This window comes from Mizuhopecten yessoensis, unplaced genomic scaffold (assembly GCF_002113885.1).
Source record: "Mizuhopecten yessoensis strain PY_sf001 unplaced genomic scaffold, ASM211388v2 scaffold1485, whole genome shotgun sequence".
Classification (NCBI taxonomy): Eukaryota; Metazoa; Mollusca; class Bivalvia; order Pectinida; family Pectinidae; genus Mizuhopecten; species Mizuhopecten yessoensis.
Window position 1 is genome coordinate 141,714 of NW_018404070.1, and position 19,517 is coordinate 161,230.

The 19,517-nt window shown below is 39.2% G+C and overlaps 1 protein-coding gene across 4 annotated transcripts in view; it reads left to right on the top strand.

Annotated features, from left to right (window-relative positions):
• The window catches only part of LOC110463115 (ras guanyl-releasing protein 3-like), a 130,223-nt gene that overhangs the window by 68,912 nt on the left and 41,794 nt on the right, over window positions 1–19,517 (top strand). For all 4 annotated transcript variants that reach the window (XM_021517482.1, XM_021517489.1, XM_021517498.1 and 1 more), the window contains 3 exons: window positions 8,716–8,898; window positions 12,110–12,215; window positions 16,109–16,222. In XM_021517482.1, the coding sequence (XP_021373157.1) occupies window positions 8,716–8,898; window positions 12,110–12,215; window positions 16,109–16,222 (403 nt within the window). The remainder of the gene's footprint in view (window positions 1–8,715; window positions 8,899–12,109; window positions 12,216–16,108; window positions 16,223–19,517) is intronic.

The following is a 19,517-nucleotide window of genomic DNA, read 5'->3' on the forward strand; positions in this document are numbered from 1 at the left end:
GCCCCTAAGTTATATTTCTATCACCAGGAAATATCTGAATTTCGGACAACAGGTGCTAACCCTAATGAGTGTAATTTGCTCTCCACACATTTAATCATACTTTTTTGCTTCCAATTTAAAGAATTATGTCCCTTTGTATGATTTTCTAACAACTGAACATCCTCCATCATAAATTCAATTCTTGTTATTTGATTTTGTGTTTAACTTATTGTCATCAGATAACAACTGCATTAATATACTGCTATAAATTTAAGTAAGTAAAATAAGGCATTATGAGCAACAGATATCACATTTGGTATTTAGTCATATGGTGGATAGTTAGCCAGGTAAAAATAGTTGCAGTTAGATTTAATTAAGTAATTGGCAAAAAATGTCTAGTAACACTTTGTGCACGGACACTAAGCCATCGCTGAATATATGTCGGAATTATATAGATCTAACTCCGATCACAGGTACCATGTATCCTTAATGTAAGGGAGATAACCCATTATAATATAAATCACACCTCTAATCTGTACTGTACTAGAAATGACTTTTCACAGGCTTCTGTGTTAGGCTAAATAGTAACATCTTACCTATCAATAGTTACCTACTGCTGATTAACTCATTCACCCCTGTAGACTATAATGGACTCACCCAGATAAATTTATGGTTGTGTCTACTAAAGTTACAAAGGGGTGAAAGGGTTTAACTTACAAATTTTTCTTGGTAATATTTAATTACAAATTTTATATTCTATATATATTTACTATTAGGGACAATCTCTCTCTTTTGCTTATCTACATGTGGGGTTATCTCCAAAGTGAATAAACAAATAGTCATTCTCTAGAATCCTACTTATCCAGAAAAAAGTGTGGGTATTCTTTTAGTATGTCCTATCTGTAATTCATGATACATACCGGTAGGTTCTAAGGTCAATCTAGTTTCTAGAATCTACAATTTTCCCAACCAGTCTGCTGTCTTCTTCAAAAGTTTAAATGCAGATTTGTGGCCCCTTATTTTTTCAGCCAATCAGATCTGTAGACCTACTTCCCGGTAAGATAACATATAACACGTTTATCAGGGTGTTTTTTTTATCAAATACAGTAGGATTTTTTCTGATATGCTTTTTAGGTCACCTGAGACAAAGTCTCAAGTGACCTATTGCGATCGCCTTTTGTCCGTCGTCGTCCGTCGTCCGTCGTTTGTCGTCCGACGTCCGTCGTTCGTCGTCCGTCGTGCGTCCGTAAACAATTTACATTTTCGACTTCTTCTCCAAAACCCCTGAACCAATTTCAATGAAATTTTGTAGGGACCTTCCATGGACAAAGGTCAACAAAAGTCGTTGCCGGTTTAGTCCTACGCCCCCAGGGGCCTGAGGGGCGGGGCCAAAAGGGGTCAAATTGACTAAAATTTCAAAAATCTTCTTCTCAAGACCCAGATATGGTAGAATCAAATACTCTTCATAGATGGAAGGGTCTTAAGGTGCTTTACCGAAATTGTGAATTTCTTGACCCTGGGGTCTCACGTTTCCCCCTGGGGAGGGGGTAAACTTTACTATAGTTTATATAGGGAAATCACATTTTGGACCAACATTTGTTTAATTTCCATTGGAAGTAATTCAATTTGGGTTAGCATTATCAGTATTAGGTAGCAGTTTGATAGTATGCACCTATGAGCCCTGACTGACCCCCAGGGGCTGATGGGTGGGGCCAAAAAGGGTTGAATTGACTGAAATTTCAAAAATCTTCTTCTCAAGACCCAGATATGGTAGAATCAAATACTCTTCATAGATGGAAGGGTCTTAAGGTTTATGACCCTAGGGTCTCACGTTTACCCCCTGGGGAAGGGGGGGGGGGGGGCAAAATTTATTATGGTTTATAATGGCAAATGATACTTTGAATATTACATGTTAATAACTTGATTGGAATTATAACCTTGAGTTGACAGTTTGATACTTTGAAAATTTTGAGCCAGCCCTACCCCCAAGGGCTGTAGGGTGGGGCTCAAGGGAGTCAGTGTGCTAAAATTTCTTCATTTTCCTTGTTTAGAATCAGAGGTGCTAGTTTCAAATCCTTTTTAGTCTGAAATCTGTATGCTTGATATTGAATAAGGTGGTTTTATTGTTTTTTGTCACTTTGAATAATATTTCTGTTCATGTTAAAAACGAAATCAACTCTCTGTATAAATATATCAGGTGACCGTTAAGGCCCATGGGCCTCTTGTTATTTTATTAGTGGTTACATATTACAAGTGTGACAAGGCCTCCAGATTGAATTCCTATTTTCAAGCACAAGCTCATCCTATCCAATAACAAGTAGATATTACTAACAAGTACTTAAACTGTCAGGTTACATGATTCTCTATTGGACACAGGAGGACAGTCTGTAACTAGAGCTGGTGAGATCATACATATTGTAGCACAAAGTTGTATAGTGTGTAAATGAGGACCAGGCTCTCTGACTGACAAATCAGGACCACATTCCTCACTAGTATCATGGTTAGTACCTCCACACTTAAACTTCGAAGGGAGACACATATACTGTGGGAGACACATATACTGAGAGAGACACATACTGAGGGAGACATATACTGAGGGAGACACACATACTGAGGGAGACACATATACTGAGGGAGACACCTATACTGAGGGAGACACATATACTGAGGGAGACACATATACTGAGGAGAACACATTAACTGAGGGAGACACATTAACTGAGGGAGACACATATACTGAGGGAGACACATATACTGAGGGAGACACATATACTGTGGGAGACACATATACTGAGGGAAACACATATAATGTGGGAGACACATATACTGAGGGAGACACATATACTGTGGGAGACACATACTGAGGGAGACACATATACTGAAGGAGACACATATACTGTGGGAGACACATATACTGTGGGAGACACATATACTGAGGAGAACACATTAACTGAGAGAGACACATATACTGAGGGAGACACATATACTGAAGGAGACACATATACTGTGAGAGACACATATACTGTGGGAGACACATATACTGGGGGAGACACATATACTGTGGGAGACACATATACTGTGGGAGACACATATACTGGGGGAGACACATATACTGTGGGAGACACATATACTGTGGGAGACACATATACTGAGGGAGACACATAAACTGAGGGAGACACATATACTGAGGGAGACACATTAACTGAGGGAGACACATATACTGTGGGAGACACGTATACTGAGGGAGACACATATACTGAGAGAGACACATATACTGAGGGAGACACATATACTGAGAGACACATATACTGAGGGAGACACATATACTGTGGGAGACACATATACTGAGGAGAACACATTAACTGAGGGAGACACATTAACTGAGAGAGACACATATACTGAGGGAGACACATATACTGAGGGAGACACATATACTGAGAGACACATATACTGAGGGAGACACATATACTGTGGGAGACACATTAAATGAGGGGACACATGGACTGCTGGGGACACATGGACTGCTGGGGACACATGGACTGCAGGGAACATATAGACTGCAGGGGACACATGGACAGCAGGGGACACATGGACTGCAGGGGACACAGGCACTGCAGGGGACACGTGGACAGCAGGGGACACATGGACAGCAGGGGACACATGCACTGGAGGGGACACATGGCTTGCAGGGAACACATGGACTGCAGGGGACACATGGACTACAGGGGACACATGAACTGCAGGGAGATACATAGACTACAGGGGACACATGGACTGCAGGGAGATACATAGACTACAGGGGACACATAGACTGCAGGGAGATACATAGACTACAGGGAGATACATAGGCTACAGGGGACACATGGACTGCAGGGAGACACATGGACTGCAGGGAGACACATTGACTTTAGGGGACACATGGACTGCAGGGAGACACATGGACTGCAGGGAGATACATAGACTACAGGGGACACATGGACTACAGGGAGATACATAGACTACAGGGGACACATGGACTGCAGGGAGACACATGGACTTTAGGGGACACATGGACTGCAGGGAGATACATGGACTGCAGGGAGACACATGGACTGCATAGAGATACATAGACTACACGGGACACATGGACTGCAGGGAGATACATAGACTACAGGGGACACATGGACTGCAGGGAGATACATAGACTACAGGGGACACATGGACTGCAGGGAGAAACATTGACTACAGGGGACACATGGACTGCAGGGAGATACATAGCCTACAGGGGACACATGGACTGCAGGCGAAACATTGACTACAGGAGATACATGAGCTGAGGGGGACACATGGACTGCAGGGGACACATTAACTGAAGGGGACACATGGACTGCAGGGGACACATGAACTGAGGGGGACACATGGACTGCAGGGAGATACATAGACTACAGGGGACACATGGACTGCAGGGGAAACATTGACTACAGGAGATACATGAACTGAGGGGGACACATGGACTGCAGGGGACACATGAACTGACGGGGACACATGGACTGGAGGGGACACAGGCACTGCAGGGGACACGTGGACAGCAGGGGACACATGGAATGCAGGGAGACACATCGACTGCAGGGAGACAAATGGACTGCAGGGGACACCTGAACTGAGGGGGACAGATGGACTGCAGGGAGACTGCATAGAGATACATAGACTACCGGGGACACATGGACTTCAGGGGACACATGAACTGTGGGGGACACAGGGACTTCATGGAGATACATAGTCTACAGGGGACACATTGACTACAGGGAACACATGAACGGAGGGCGACACATGGGCTGCAGGGAGACACATTGACTGCAGCCGTGACACAATACACATGGACTGCAGGGAGTCACATGGACTGCAGGCAGACACATGGACTGCGGGGGACACAGGGACTTCAGGGAGATACATGACCTGCGGGGGACACATGGACTTCAGGGGACACATGGACAACAGGGGACACATGACCTGAGGGGGACACATGGGCTGCAGGGGACACATAAACACATATACTGAGGGGAACACATATAATGTGTGAGACACATATACTGAGAGAAACACATATAATGTGAGAGACACATATACAGAGAGAGACACATATACGGAGGGAAACACATATTCTGCGTGAGACATATATACTGAGCGAGTCACATATAGTGAGGGAGACACATATCCTGCGGGAGACACATATACTATGGGAGACACATATAGTGAGGGAAACACATATTCTGCGTGAGACATATATACTGAGCGAGTCACATATAGTGAGGGAAACACATATTCTGCGTGAGACATATATACTGAGGGAAACGCATATAATGTGGGAGGCACATATACTGAGGGCGACACCTATACTGTGGGAGCCACATATATTGAGGGATACACATATAATGAGGGAAAAAAATATAATGTGGGAGACACATGTACTACAGGGGACACACGGACTGCAGGGAGATACTTAGACTACAGGGGACGCTTGGACTGCAGGGAGATACAAGAACTGAGGGAGACAGATGGACTACAGGGGACCCATGGACTGCAGGGATACACATGGACTGCAGTGAGACGCATAGACTACAGGGGTCACATGGACTGCAGGACACATGGACTGCAGGGAACATATAGACTGCAGGGGTCACATGGACAGCAGGGAGACACATGTACTTCAGGGGACACATGGAATGCAGGGAGACACATGAACTGAGGAGACACATATACTCAGGGAAACACATATACTGAGAGGCACATATACTGTGGTAGACACATATACGGTGGGAGACACATATACTATGGGAGACACATATAGTGAGGGAAACACATACAATGTGGGAGACACATATCCTGCGGGAGACACATATACCGTGAGAGACAAATATACTGAGGGAAACGCATATAATGTGGGAGGCACATATACTGAGGGGGACACATTGACTGAAGGGAGATACATAGACTGCAGGGAGACAAATGGACTGCAGGGGATACAGGAACTGAGGGGGAAACATGGACTGCAGGGGAAAAATGAACTGAGGGGGACACATATACTGAGGGGGACACATGGACTGCAGGGGACACATGAACTGAGGGGGACACAGGGACTGCAGGGAGATACATGAACTGAGGGAGACACATGGACTACAGGGGACACATGGACTGCAGGGAGACACATGGACTGCAGGGAGACACATGGACTGCAGCTGTGACACAATTGACTGGACTGTCCTGTTATGTCTCAAGGACATGGTTCACTTATGCTCAATGATGCAAATATGTGTAAGATTAGCTGTCACATATGTGTGTGTGAGACACCTGTTATTTAGTATTATAAAGTGATACCTAATTAGTTTACCTGGAGGGGATGAAGTACTGAAGGAAAGAGCATGCCAAAAACACCTAGCCCCAATCTGTGTGTGATTATACACCTGTAAAACACAGGAGGAACATCTCCACAAGTCAATACTTCTAAGAGTGTGCGGGTCAAGTTGTTTAGGCTGTCTGTTGGGGGTCATTTTTGCACACAAAGTGCAGGTTCCTTACCCATCACCACTGTGTTTTCTCACCCCTGAGCCATGTGGAACAGCTACAAGGTGTAAGTTATTCATACTGTATACCCACATGTTGTTGACATCCCAGAAACCTGTTTATTGGTACATTACATTGATTAAAACATCACGTACAACCATTTGGTGTGGATGACTAGAATGCTCCATAGCCACTTCGGTTTCATAATTTTTGTGTATTTTAAAATTTGAAATGTAAAATAAATTCCAGGGGACTTAAGAAATAGTTTATAGATTAACTGGTGTATTTAACCCCTTTATCGTAGATGGTATCACTGGGTGTGAGACAAATGATATATCAAGGCAATGCAAAAGTAGTTTCAAGTAGAAATTAATCAATTAAACCAAAATCAAATATTTGAATGTGGTTCCGAGTTTGTCATAACAAAGTTTAACCAATTTGCTGAGACGTTCTGCCCAACTTTCAGAAAGTAAATGGCAACCATATTTAATCTGATTGCCACCTTGGTCTGAAATTAATGGAAACAGTTCAGATAACAAAAGAAACAGGTGAACTATACAGGCCTAATGTGCCCCTTGTTGCAAGATATTCTATAACTTTAGTCAAGAAAGATATCCTCTATAATTATATCATTACTAATAAGTGAGATGTGTCCCTGTACCAACTGTCAATTCAAGTACAACACTATTCAAATAGTAGCTACTGAGGTAGTGGTTACCTCAAAGTTGTTACTTTTGTCCTGAGATACAAAATGTTCAAGTTCATATAAGGAAGCTGTGTATTGTTTGAGTGTAACAGGAACTACACAATACAGAGCGTATATCCTATTGTTTCTAAACTGTTGATTCGTCAGCTTTTACACTATCATTGGAAAAATCCTTCCACTACCTAGAAACACACTTCAATAGTTGAACAGGATTGTCATAATATCTGATTTCTTACGGTACTATTTGCCAGTCCTGTTTTGGACCGTAGCAGTATGAGTTAAATACTATGGTATCTTGAATACCTTTGTTATCTCAAAGTTGTGAAGTGACGTTGCATTTGTATCTATGTATTTCAAATTGAATAATCTGTTTACTTCGAAATGGTTTAATTGACATACAGTCCAACTTGTATTAGGAGACCACTTTCGGAGGTCCATAAAGTGGTATCTTATTTCAGCTGGCCTCTGAAATCAGGCATCATTAATGACATGAAAATAAGTGCAATAGGGTGGGTTGACTGTATAAATGTCATTATAATTTCTATGAATATCACTACAGATATTTTAAATAAGGTGTTTGTCTCAAAGGTTTTCGTTGTCCTACCATGACCTCCACATAATGAGGGTTCCTAATCTACTGTTCATAAGCAGATGTCCTACGCCTAGCAATGTACTCCCAAGTATGGCTGACCCAATATAGCCAGTTCACCTACAGAAATAGCACAAGTGTGACCAGCGATTGATTAGCTAAACATGTCCCAGGCTATTATTTATAGACTGACCCATATAGAGTGATGCAGAAATAAAACTGCCATTTTAATATACTGGCAATAGTATCCTGGGTGTCCTTAGGTACATGCTTGCTAATGCCAGGAGTTCCTGACACTTTCATGAAGGGGTCATGCTACTCTCTAGAATCAAAATAGCTCCAATGCTTAGAGATCTGCTGACATTAAATGGTCATTCTAGAAACAACACTTCTGGGAAACAACACTTCTGGGAAACAACACTTCTGGGATGTACATCTCTATGGCTCAGGGAATAAAGCAAAACATTGTACACAAATGTTTATGGTTTTGACATGTTTACAGGGATGTTAAACGAACAGAAAATGCTAACAATTTTGACACAGTTTTAAGGTGTATGATGATGGTAGCAGCTGGTTGTTTGGCTATAGTACCTGTTGGGTGGGGTGGGGGGGTAGGGGATGCAGTGGCGCTATAGTTCTCTGTCAGTGTGTCTTTGTGCACCCTATAAGAGTATAACCGCCAGACAATAGCATCTAAAATCACTTCTACAACACTAATCCTACGGTTACAGGTCACAAGTTGTGGTAGATTTTGTGGTTAAAGGTCAAATAACTGTTTTTGAAGTTCACTTTATATAGGAGCCATGTTAATTACTTGTGTTATCTAAGTAAGATGAAATATAATTATACATTTCTGTGTGAATAAAATTAAAACCTAACTAACTGACTATTGTGCTTTCAGAATGTGTGCCCCCTGATTGTACCGGTCAGACACAACCCATGCCTGCGGAAGACTACACACATGCACAAGTCCAGTCTCAGACGCACCTAGACCTGATGGAGGAGGATAAACCCCTGATCCCCGGGGTCACTGTCCGGGCTGCCACGCCCGAACGACTCGTCCACCTATGTGTCGAGAGCTTTGGTAAGGGATTGCCATCATAGGGAAATGATGACCCTAATATGTGTACATGTATTTAATATAACATATCAATCTAATTCAAATGCAAATTGAAAGTCTTCATTATAGGAATAAATGATGTCATCATTGTATGATTTTGGTACTCCCTTTTAATTATACCTTGAACCTCACCAGTAGAATAGCATGTAACTAACTAATACAAATCCAGCAAAGGGTTTACCAGCAGTAAGCTTCAGAAAAGTTTCATAGAAAAAACCAATTAACCATAAAGTTAAGCTTGTTTATACGAGTGACATTGATCAACTTACAAGGACCCAGGGATCAGAATATGTATTCCTGTTTAAGGGAGCTGAAGTAAAGCCCATCATACATGTACTTCATGCTGTTAGGTTTCTTGTTCTACATCTCCATCCATCTATCCTTCCTCAGTCACAGTACTCCATACATTTAGTTACCCCTTTACATCCAACAATCTAGCCAGTCACCAGGCTTATGTTGGGTGGCCTTCACTCTTACTCAAAGTCATTGCATGTAACAGATAAATGTTACAATACAATTTCATGATACAAACAAAATTAATGTTTCGAACAGTATCCCTTTCTTCATACGTTATTATTTACCAGGAATTCCGGCCCTGTTTAAATTTCTTGGTTAAATTTTTAAAATATCAGTTTATGTAAGGTTTATGACAAAAGTGCAATAAATTGTGTCATGATTATTTAAAATTTTGTAAAAATAATTGTTGTGTACAAAAGATAACACAATCCGTTGTTACATGTTTAAGTCTCGAGACTGATTGATGTCTGACCTTGGCTGACATTGAATAACCTTGACCTTTATTCTGTACCTGTGTTGTGACACATTTGCATTTCTGAGGCTACAGATGGAAAACAGGTTGTTTTGATAACTTTCAGAGAAATTTGTCAAGTCTCGAAATTTATGCACAGTTAATAGCTTAATAGAGGGAAGATGTAAAATTAATTGTGAGACAAAAAAATGTGAAAACAAAGAAAACAATTAATTATTGTGCCATATCCAGCGTTTTATTTTCTTATTGTGTAACATAATTATGTAGATTAGATCAGATTCAGCGTTTAAATGATCCTACAATCTGTGAGATTTGTGTATAAACACTGTTTAAGTAGACTTACTGAGTGCATATCCTCCTATTCCACTAAAACTCGGTTCCCACGCCTATGATTGGTCAGATACACAACGGGGCCTCACGTACTAGTAACTATCCGGGAACGGGAACTACTGTGTATCACAGCCTGCTCCATAACCACATCTATTACATATTTTTGTAGTTGTTTATAATTCAGATCAAACACTCACATTTAAATTCTTGTCCTATTTCATCAAATCTTGACCATTTTATGAGGTCATTGTTAAGGCTGTGACTAGTATAGGTTAATCTGACTCTCGCTACATACATGTCAAGTTTCTTGTTTTCCACATCAAGTGAATATTTATGTTATTCAACACTGCTGATCAAATTTTTGACATATTTCATCAATCATTTTGAGGTTATGGTTATGAATTTTTGTGGTTATAATGGTCTTGGTTGACTGACTTTTAGAACACACTATGTAACAGAAGAAATTATTGAACAGGGCCAGACCGGGATTTGATCCCAGTACCTCCAAACTGTAAGTGGACGCTCTGCTTAACTGAGCTACCAGGATGCAACTCTTCAAATGAAAGGAAATGCAACTTGGCAAGACTCAAACTAGAGACTTACAAACTTTAGATAGATACTCTACTCTACTTGGTCTGAGTGACTGTACTTTGCCTGAGTGACTGTTCTTGGTCTGAGCTACTGTACTTGGTCTGAGATACCGTACTTGGTCTGAGCTACTGTACTTGGTCTGAGTGACTGTACTTGGTCTTAGTGACTGTACTTGGTCTGAGCTACTGTTCTTGGTCTGAACTACTGTACTTGGTCTGAACTACTGTACTTGGTCTGAGCTACTGTACTTGGTCTGAGCTACTGTACTTGGTCTGAGTGACTGTACTTGGTCTGAGTGACTGTACTTGGTCTGAGCAACTGTACTTGGTCTGAGTGACTGTACTTGATCTGAGTGACTGTACTTGGTCTGAGCTACTGTACTTGGTCTGAGTGACTGTACTTGGTCTGAGTGACTGTACTTGGTCTGAGCTACTGTACTTGGTCTGAGCTACTGTACTTGGTCTGAGTGACTGTACATGGTCTGAGCTACTGTACTTAGTCAGAGTGACTGTACTTGGTCTGAGCTACTGTACTTGGTCTGAGCTACTGTACTTGGTCACCTGCCTGTTTTACACTGTCAACACTATAGTGAAGTCTATTCTATATGTGTATGTAATATTGCTAGGGACCAGGCATTGTACATGATTGTGGTTTCGGTGGAGATTTTTTATTGTAGTTAAAATAACCATATTGTCATAAAAATATGAGAAATATAAAATGTGTCTGGTAAGTGATATAGCTGGCCGACTGGCCGCAAGTCAAGGTTTGCTGACAGCTAAGTGGGCTTCAATTATGTAACTTAACTTATCAAGTTCATGAATCAACAGACGGGAATGATTTAGTTTTGTATTATTGTTACCAGGTGTTAAGACCTCTTTATTGTAAGGGATTTTTTGATTTATGAAATTGAGGGAATTGTTCTGTGAGCTAAGTATACACCTGATCATGAGTTTACAGAACAAAATTGTCACCACTGGACATTGTAATATATGTATATAACAGGAGATGGGACTGACCAGTACCTCATCATATATATATGGACAAGTCTGATACATACATTACCTATTATACACTCTAGGTCTATATTTGGTTTGGCCAGAAGGTTTTTTTAGAAATAAATGACCATGATATTTGGTCTGTAGCCAAAATATCATGCTGTCTGTGATGAAACACTTAATGTGTTGACCGACATAACATTATTAGAATCTCTCAATAGATTAGATATTTTACAGTGATAGTTAAAATTCTGCTTGTTTTTCCTCTTCCTACACTAATAAACAAACTACTGAACAGCTTTGGTAAACTTTTCTTCATCAAATCAGGACTAATTAAAAGAAATTGTCAAACTGAACAATTAATCATTTTTGTCCAAAAGTGTAAAGATTCAGAATTACCTGCTATATTTGAGTCCAGAATAATGAAGTTGCATAAACATTTGTACAACACTGCCAAAAAAATATAATGGTTTTTTTTGTGAATTTTCAGGGAAGGATGGACGCCTGGTGGAAGACAATGAATTCCCGAGCGTCCTGTTCCTCATGCACAAATGGTTTATGACATCCGATGAGATGGCTGAGGCTTACGTGGATCTGTATCCTTATATACATCAGCTTCTGTCAATTGCTCTCAACCTTCCCAAGCTTTTCACTCAATTTATATTACAGAGCTCGCTTATTAACATGCTTTCTGATGACAAATCTTCCAAATTGTCTGACAGTTTCAAGATTTTCATCTTCCCCTTCCTCACCATAAAAAATGTTATTTTCGACTTTATGCAATTTTTTTAATACACAGGTATACCTTGTATGGTCAAGTAGCTTCTGACACCGTGATTCAAACTATAGTAGGATACTGGAGTATAAAATGCATTCTGATCTTAATCTAATCATGGCTGACTGGGGCTGGACTAACTGTTAAACTGTCAACCAATTTAAGTGGACGCTGCATGAATTTAAGTTATGAAAACTGGTCACTTTCAATGAGTGGATGCATAATTTTCACCAATCTAATAGGATGCTGCGGTTGGTGAAACTTGACCAGAAGTTGGCCACCAACACAAGTGCATTTCCTGGCGAGCGAGTGACTGTTGTGAGAGCTATTTACGTGACTCAATGTCCATCGTACAAGTGTGCACCACTTCAACTTATTTATCACCAGTGTTCAGCCTCCTTATACACGCACACATTGCGCAATGTCAAACATATAGCTTGTAAAGGATTTCGTCATTGTAACCTTTGTTACTTATAAGATAGATATTAATTGGATAAATGTGCTGTAACACTAGGGTAGTGGTACAGTAGTACCGTTCTAGACTTCAGGTGTTGGACTTTAAAATGTATTTGTCTCAGGGATAACTTGAGGAAATGGAGTTACAGAAATAGAATAGAAAATGTAGTTACAGAAATAGAATAGAAAATGTAGTTACAGAAATAGAATAGGAAATGAAGTTACAGAAATAGAATAGAAAATGGAGTTACAGAAATAGAATAGAAAATGGAGTTACAGAGATTTATCTAAGCCGTTATTTTGGGTTGGAGTGCTATCCACAGTGATTTTTTGTGGATGCGTTTGGCTGGCAGGAGATGATAATGATGGGTGCTGAATTCTGTTTTTGTAATCAGTGGACTTTTACTGGTTTAATATATCATGACTGGCAAAAATGTTACGATTTTGTTTGGATATTCTGGTTTCATTACAATATAAAGAGTAACATTTTCCATAAGATATCCCTTTATTCAGGTGAATCTGATATGTATGCAGAGGCCATAACTTGACATCAATACTGCATCATTTACTGTCTCCATAATCAGGAGTTATTACCAGGCACAACAAGCTCACACGTTAAATTAGTCCGAATTCTTCTGACGTTTTATCGACTTATTTTTATATCAGTCTGTCATCGATTAACGTCAGAACTCTATAATATGCGGGAAATACACGACCCGCGCCAGGGTCGCTCTTCAAACTGATATTTTAGAAACAAATCGTCACTTTCACACACATGTTGCACATGGATCGAAAGTTAATCGATGACAGACCGATACAAAAATAAGCCGATAAAATGTCAGAAGGTTTATTGCGATCGCCTTTTGTCTGTTGTCGTCCGTCGTCCGTCATGCCGTCCATTAACAATTTACATTTTCGACATCTTCTCCAAAACCCCTGAACCAATTTCAATGAAATTTTGCAGGAACCTTCCATGGACAAAGGTCAACAAAAATAGGGGCCGGTTTAGTCCCAAGCCCCAAGGGGCCTGAGGGGCGGGGCCAAAAAGGGTCAAATTGACTAAAATTTCAAAAATGTTCTTCTCAAGACCAAGATATGGTAGAATCAAATACTCTTCATAGATGGAAGGGTCTTAAGGTGCTTTACCAACATTGTGAATTTCTTGACCCTGGGGTCTCACATTTAACCCTGGTGAGGGGGTAAACTTAACGATAGTTTATATAGGGAAATCACATTTTGGACCAACATTTGTTTAATTTCCATTGGAAGTAATTCAATTTGGGTTAGCATTATCAGTATTAGGTAGCAGTTTGATAGTATGCACCTATGAGCCCTGACTGACCCCCAGGGGCTGATGGGTGGGGCCAAAAAGGGTTGAATTGACTGAAATTTCAAAAATCTTCTTCTCAAGACCAAGATATGGTAGAATCAAATACTCTTCATAGATGGAAGGGTCTTAATGTGCTTTACCAAAATTGTGAATTTTATGACCCTGGGGTCTCACGTTTACCCCTGGGGAGGGGGTAAACTTTACTATAGTTTATATAGGGAAATCACATTTTGGACCAACATTTGTTTAATTTCCATTGGAATTAATTCAATTTAGGTTGGCATTATCAGTATTAGGTTGCAGTTTGATAGTATGCACATATCAGCAAAATTTATTATGGTTTATAGTGGCAAATGATACTTTGAATATTACATGTTAATTACTTGGTTGGAATTATAACCTTGAGTTGACAGTTTGATACTGTGAACATTTTGAGCCAGCCCTACCCCCAAGGGCTGTAGGGTGGGGCCCAAAGGAGTCAGTGTGCTAAAATTTCTTCATTTTCCTTGTTTAGAATCAGAGGTGCTAGTTTCAAATACTTTTCAGTCTTAAATCTGTATGCTAGATATTCAATAAGGTGGTTTTAATTTTTTTTTGTCACTTTGAATAATATTTCTGTTCATGATAAAAACAAAATCAACTCTCTGTATAAATATATCAGGTGACCGTTAAGGCCCATGGGCCTCTTGTTGTTTTGGTGACAAATTATGATTTTTCTTATATTAAAACATTCCGTAGACTTTCAAAGACATTTTTAACTTTTAATTTCGTTGTGGTTGTTTGTATAATTGATGAACATTTTGTACTGATACACATGTTATGATGTAACGTACAGTGATATTGCAGTTTTAACTTAGATGACAAAGCTACATATATCCTGATGACTATGTGTTTTAGATTTTAAAACAAAGTTACAACAGAGGTATAGGCGGTAATCTGGCTGTAAACAACAGTATTTACTTGTCAGTAGAAATAGAGAGATGGTAGGAGAGGATTGGGGAGGTGTGTATAGCACTGTTCACCCAGATACATAGAACTGTCAACTTACACAAATGGAAAATGTCAACGAAGTGCTAATTAAGACATAAAGAACTGATAATTAAGACACACAGAACTGTTAATTAAGACATAAAGAACTGATAATCAAGACACACAGAACTGATAATTAAGACACACAGAACTGTTAAGACATAAAGAACTGATAATTAAGACACACAGAACTGTTAAGACATAAAGAACTGATAATTAAGACACAGAACTGTTAAGAAGGACACACATAGCTGTTACACACGCAGAACTATTAATTTAGACACACAACTGTAAACTAAGACACACGGAGCTGTTTACACACGCAGAACTATTAATTTAGACACACAACTGTAAACTAAGACACACGGAGCTGTTTGTTTGGACACAAAGAGCTGTTAAAGTGACATAGAAACAAAATACTATTTAAGCAAGTATGATCACACGAGAAGAAAGTGAGAACTCAACGTTCAAAATACAACAGAAATTGATTGGACACAAGCATCATCAAAACTTGACAAGAAACACAATGTTTGTCCTGTACTACATGAACCCACTGCCGTAATGTCTCCTATCTAGTCACCAATGATATGGCACTAATATCTTACAGCTCTGGTCAGGATGACGTTTGTAACATTTCTACAGTGTAGATTTAAGCAAGTCTGTTAGAAAACCCAGGCTAAAGACTTCATTGATCAACATGATGGATCTAACCAGAAACTCCTGTTAACTTTGACACAAGCTATTAACTTTGGTCATGACATTGCACATACTGATCTTAACTGACTGTCCTGTATCATTACAAAAACTAAGTCGGTCAATTATATTGGCTGGTATGTTAGAGTGGTGTATCGGGAACTTGAGTTTCTCCCCTAACGGATATCCTTGACTCCCTGCCTCAGCTATCAGAGCTGTAGCGATACTGTGGCGTGTATGAAGCCAGGCTGTAATCACCGCCCTTCCAGCATAGATTGTCAAATCCAGATTTACAAAGCCAAAATTTGCTATGCAGTCAGGTAAGTAATTTTATTGCCAGGGGTGATAATATTTTGATATTCACTTACATCTGTTGAATGTAAATTTATACATGTGAAATGTAAATTTGAATTGTTGCTCTAAGTATTGTGTAAGCATTCAGTATGGAAATTAAACTTTCTGCTGATTATTGAAGACTTAATAAAATCTTGTTTATTTAACAAATAGCCGATATTGAACCTTTGTTCCCACTGTAGTGAGTTGACATGTGTGCTAGGTCGATACAAAAGGATATAACTTATTTATATATATCATGTATTATTGTTTTAATTTCTGCAACTTTTTTCACTTGTTAAACGTAAACGTATGCGGTATTAACAACACATATATAGGCAAAGATGAAAAAAAACAAGTTTCAGAATTTAACCTATGTTGTAATTTTCAAAAAAATAATCAGTTTTTTGCACCTTTTTAATTGATTGTGTTTCAATGTAATTTTGACATGAATCATTTATGTCATTTGCATTGTATTTGTCTGTGATTTCATATTTGACAAGTTTAAGTAACATGTCTGTTATAACATATACTCACACTGCAGGCTGTTAATAGTTTAGCAGTTATATAATATAATCATTTGATTTGTTGACAAAATATTCCTACACTGGTTTGATGCTTGTGTGTTGGTGTTTGAATGAGATTAGTATTTTGATTTTAGATTAATGCATATTTGTGGCACTACTAATAATTTTAGATATGGTCATATTCATTTTTCCAACATTGATCTCAAATTTCGATATTTGATTCACAATTTGGCAGATAATTAAGAGTATTATGTTAATTTTGAAATGCGCAAATTTTGGAATATTTTATTGAGTGCAAACACAAAAAGGGAAAAAATTTGTTTACTATATCTTTCATTATACTTAAAATAGGGGCCAGCTTGTCATTTACCAGTTAGCTGTTACAATGTGTTTGTACATTGGAATCAGGGACCAGACTTTTACCTTAGATGTCTACTAACACAAGTTCACTATACTTTGAAAACAAGGCTCGGATTGCTCATTTAGAAGCTGACTGACCCATCCATTGATTTAGACAGTGTCCAGTAAACGCCTCGCTTTAGTCGTCTCCCTTTGTTCTTGGCCATTAGAAACATAGAGCAATCTATTGACCCTCTGCCATCTGTTGTCATTTCCCGAGTGAACTGGGTTTATCAAAGTTCAGCAATACAAATCAGGTTGTGGAGACAATATTGTGACGTCAACACCTCTGTATCCAGGGGCATGCTTCAACAGAAATAGAACAATTCTAATGCCTCGTTAAAATGTGAGATTTATGAAATTTTTACCTGAATTGATGGGATTGTGTGACATTGACGCAGGAGCTGTTATAGATTTTACACTTTGGCGACGTCGCAGAAGATAATGCCATTATTGAAATTAATTAAACGGCTTGCATGTGTGGTGCTATAAATAGGTGTCATGTGACGTAATCGTCTTGTGGACTTAGTTCATTATGATCATCTCGTGGACTAGTTCATTGTGATCATCTTGTGGACTAGTTCATTGTGATCATCTTGTGGACTAGTTCATTGTGATGGTCTTGTGGACTAGTTCATTATGATCATCTTGTGGACTAGTTCATTGTGATCATCTTGTGGACTAGTTCATTGTGATTGTCTTGTGGCCTAGTTCATTGTAATGGTCTTGTGGACTAGTTCATTGTGATTGTCTTGTGGACTAGTTCATTATGATGGTCTTGTGGACTAGTTCATTGTGATTGTCTTGTGGACTAATTCATTATGATTGTCTTGTGGACTAGTTCATTGTGATCATCTTGTGGACTAGTTCATTGTGATTGTCTTGTGGACTAGTTCATTGTGATCGTCTTGTGGACTAGTTCATTATGATGGTCTTGTGGACTAGTGTATTATGATGGTCTTGTGGACTAGTTCATTATGCTGGTCTTGTGGACTAGTTCATTGTGATGATCTTGTGGACTAGTTCATTGTGATTGTCTTGTGGACTAGTTCATTGTGATGGTCTTGTGGACTAGTTCATTGTGATGGTCTTGTGGACTAGTGTATTATGATTGTCTTGTGGACTAGTTCATTATGCTGGTCTTTTGGACTAGTTCATTGTGATTGTCTTGTGGACTAGTTCATTGTGATCGTCTTGTGGACTAGTTCATTATGATTGTCTTGTGGACTAGTTCATTTTGATTGTCTTGTGGACTAGTTTATTGTGATCGTCTTATGGACTAGTTCATTATGATTGTCTTGTGGAGTAGTTAATTCCTCCTGTTTTAAGAGAAATTTAAATACAATGTATTATATAGAGTTTCAGCTCCTTATTAGAACCCTGCATCAGAAATGTAACACAATGTCTGTTTGTCTGTCTTCCACATTCTAGGTATGCAATAAGATATTTGGAAAATTATTGTTTTGGTTTAAGGTTCCGACTATACATCAGAGGAAGGCTTCAAGATTAAGTTGGGATTCAGTACCTATATTTAGTAATAAGAAGAATGATTGTGTAGGTTTAAGGATTTGGCTCCTTATAAGATGAAGGGTTAGAGATTATATATAGACTGTGGTGTAGCTATATATACCAGCCATATAATCAATACAGCTGTGGGAAATGGGAAAACAGCAGGTTACTATGGTCACTGGCGATCTGTTATACAAGGAAACCCTCCAAACACATTGTCTCTTCCTGTTGTTGTTGAAAGTGTTTTATAAACAAACTATACACTGTCTGGTGCAGACTATAGTCACATCCTGGCAGGCATGCATGGCCTGTATGTGCATGTTCTGGTCTATTTATAGGTACACCTGTTAACATTTAAAAGTTTAATTTGTGGAATTGCTTCTTGTGAAAATGCTTTAATTTTCACTTAATTCTTGGTCTGTTTATTTTGATAAAATTATTTTACATTTAAGATGGATTAGATTTTAGATTGCATAGGCCTAGGTCAGTTTCATTGACTCTACAATCAAAATCTCTGGTCAATTAACTTGCAATGTTATTCCCTAAGGCAAGAAAGTCTTACAAACTTTCACATCTTATCTATAATGTTGAACTTTCCGCAGCTTTTGGCTTCATACAGAATATTAAACATCAGCTATCTTGTTTTTAGCTTGTCTGGTCATCTGAATGTGTGGTTTAAGCTTGTCTGGTCATCTGAATGTGTGGTGTTAGCTTGTCTGGTCATCTGAATGTGTGGTGTTAGCTTGTCTGGTCATCTGAATGTGTGGTTTTAGCTTGTCTGGTGAATGTGTGGTTTTAGCTTATCCGGTCATCTGAATGTGTGGTTTTAGCTTGTCTGGTCATCTGA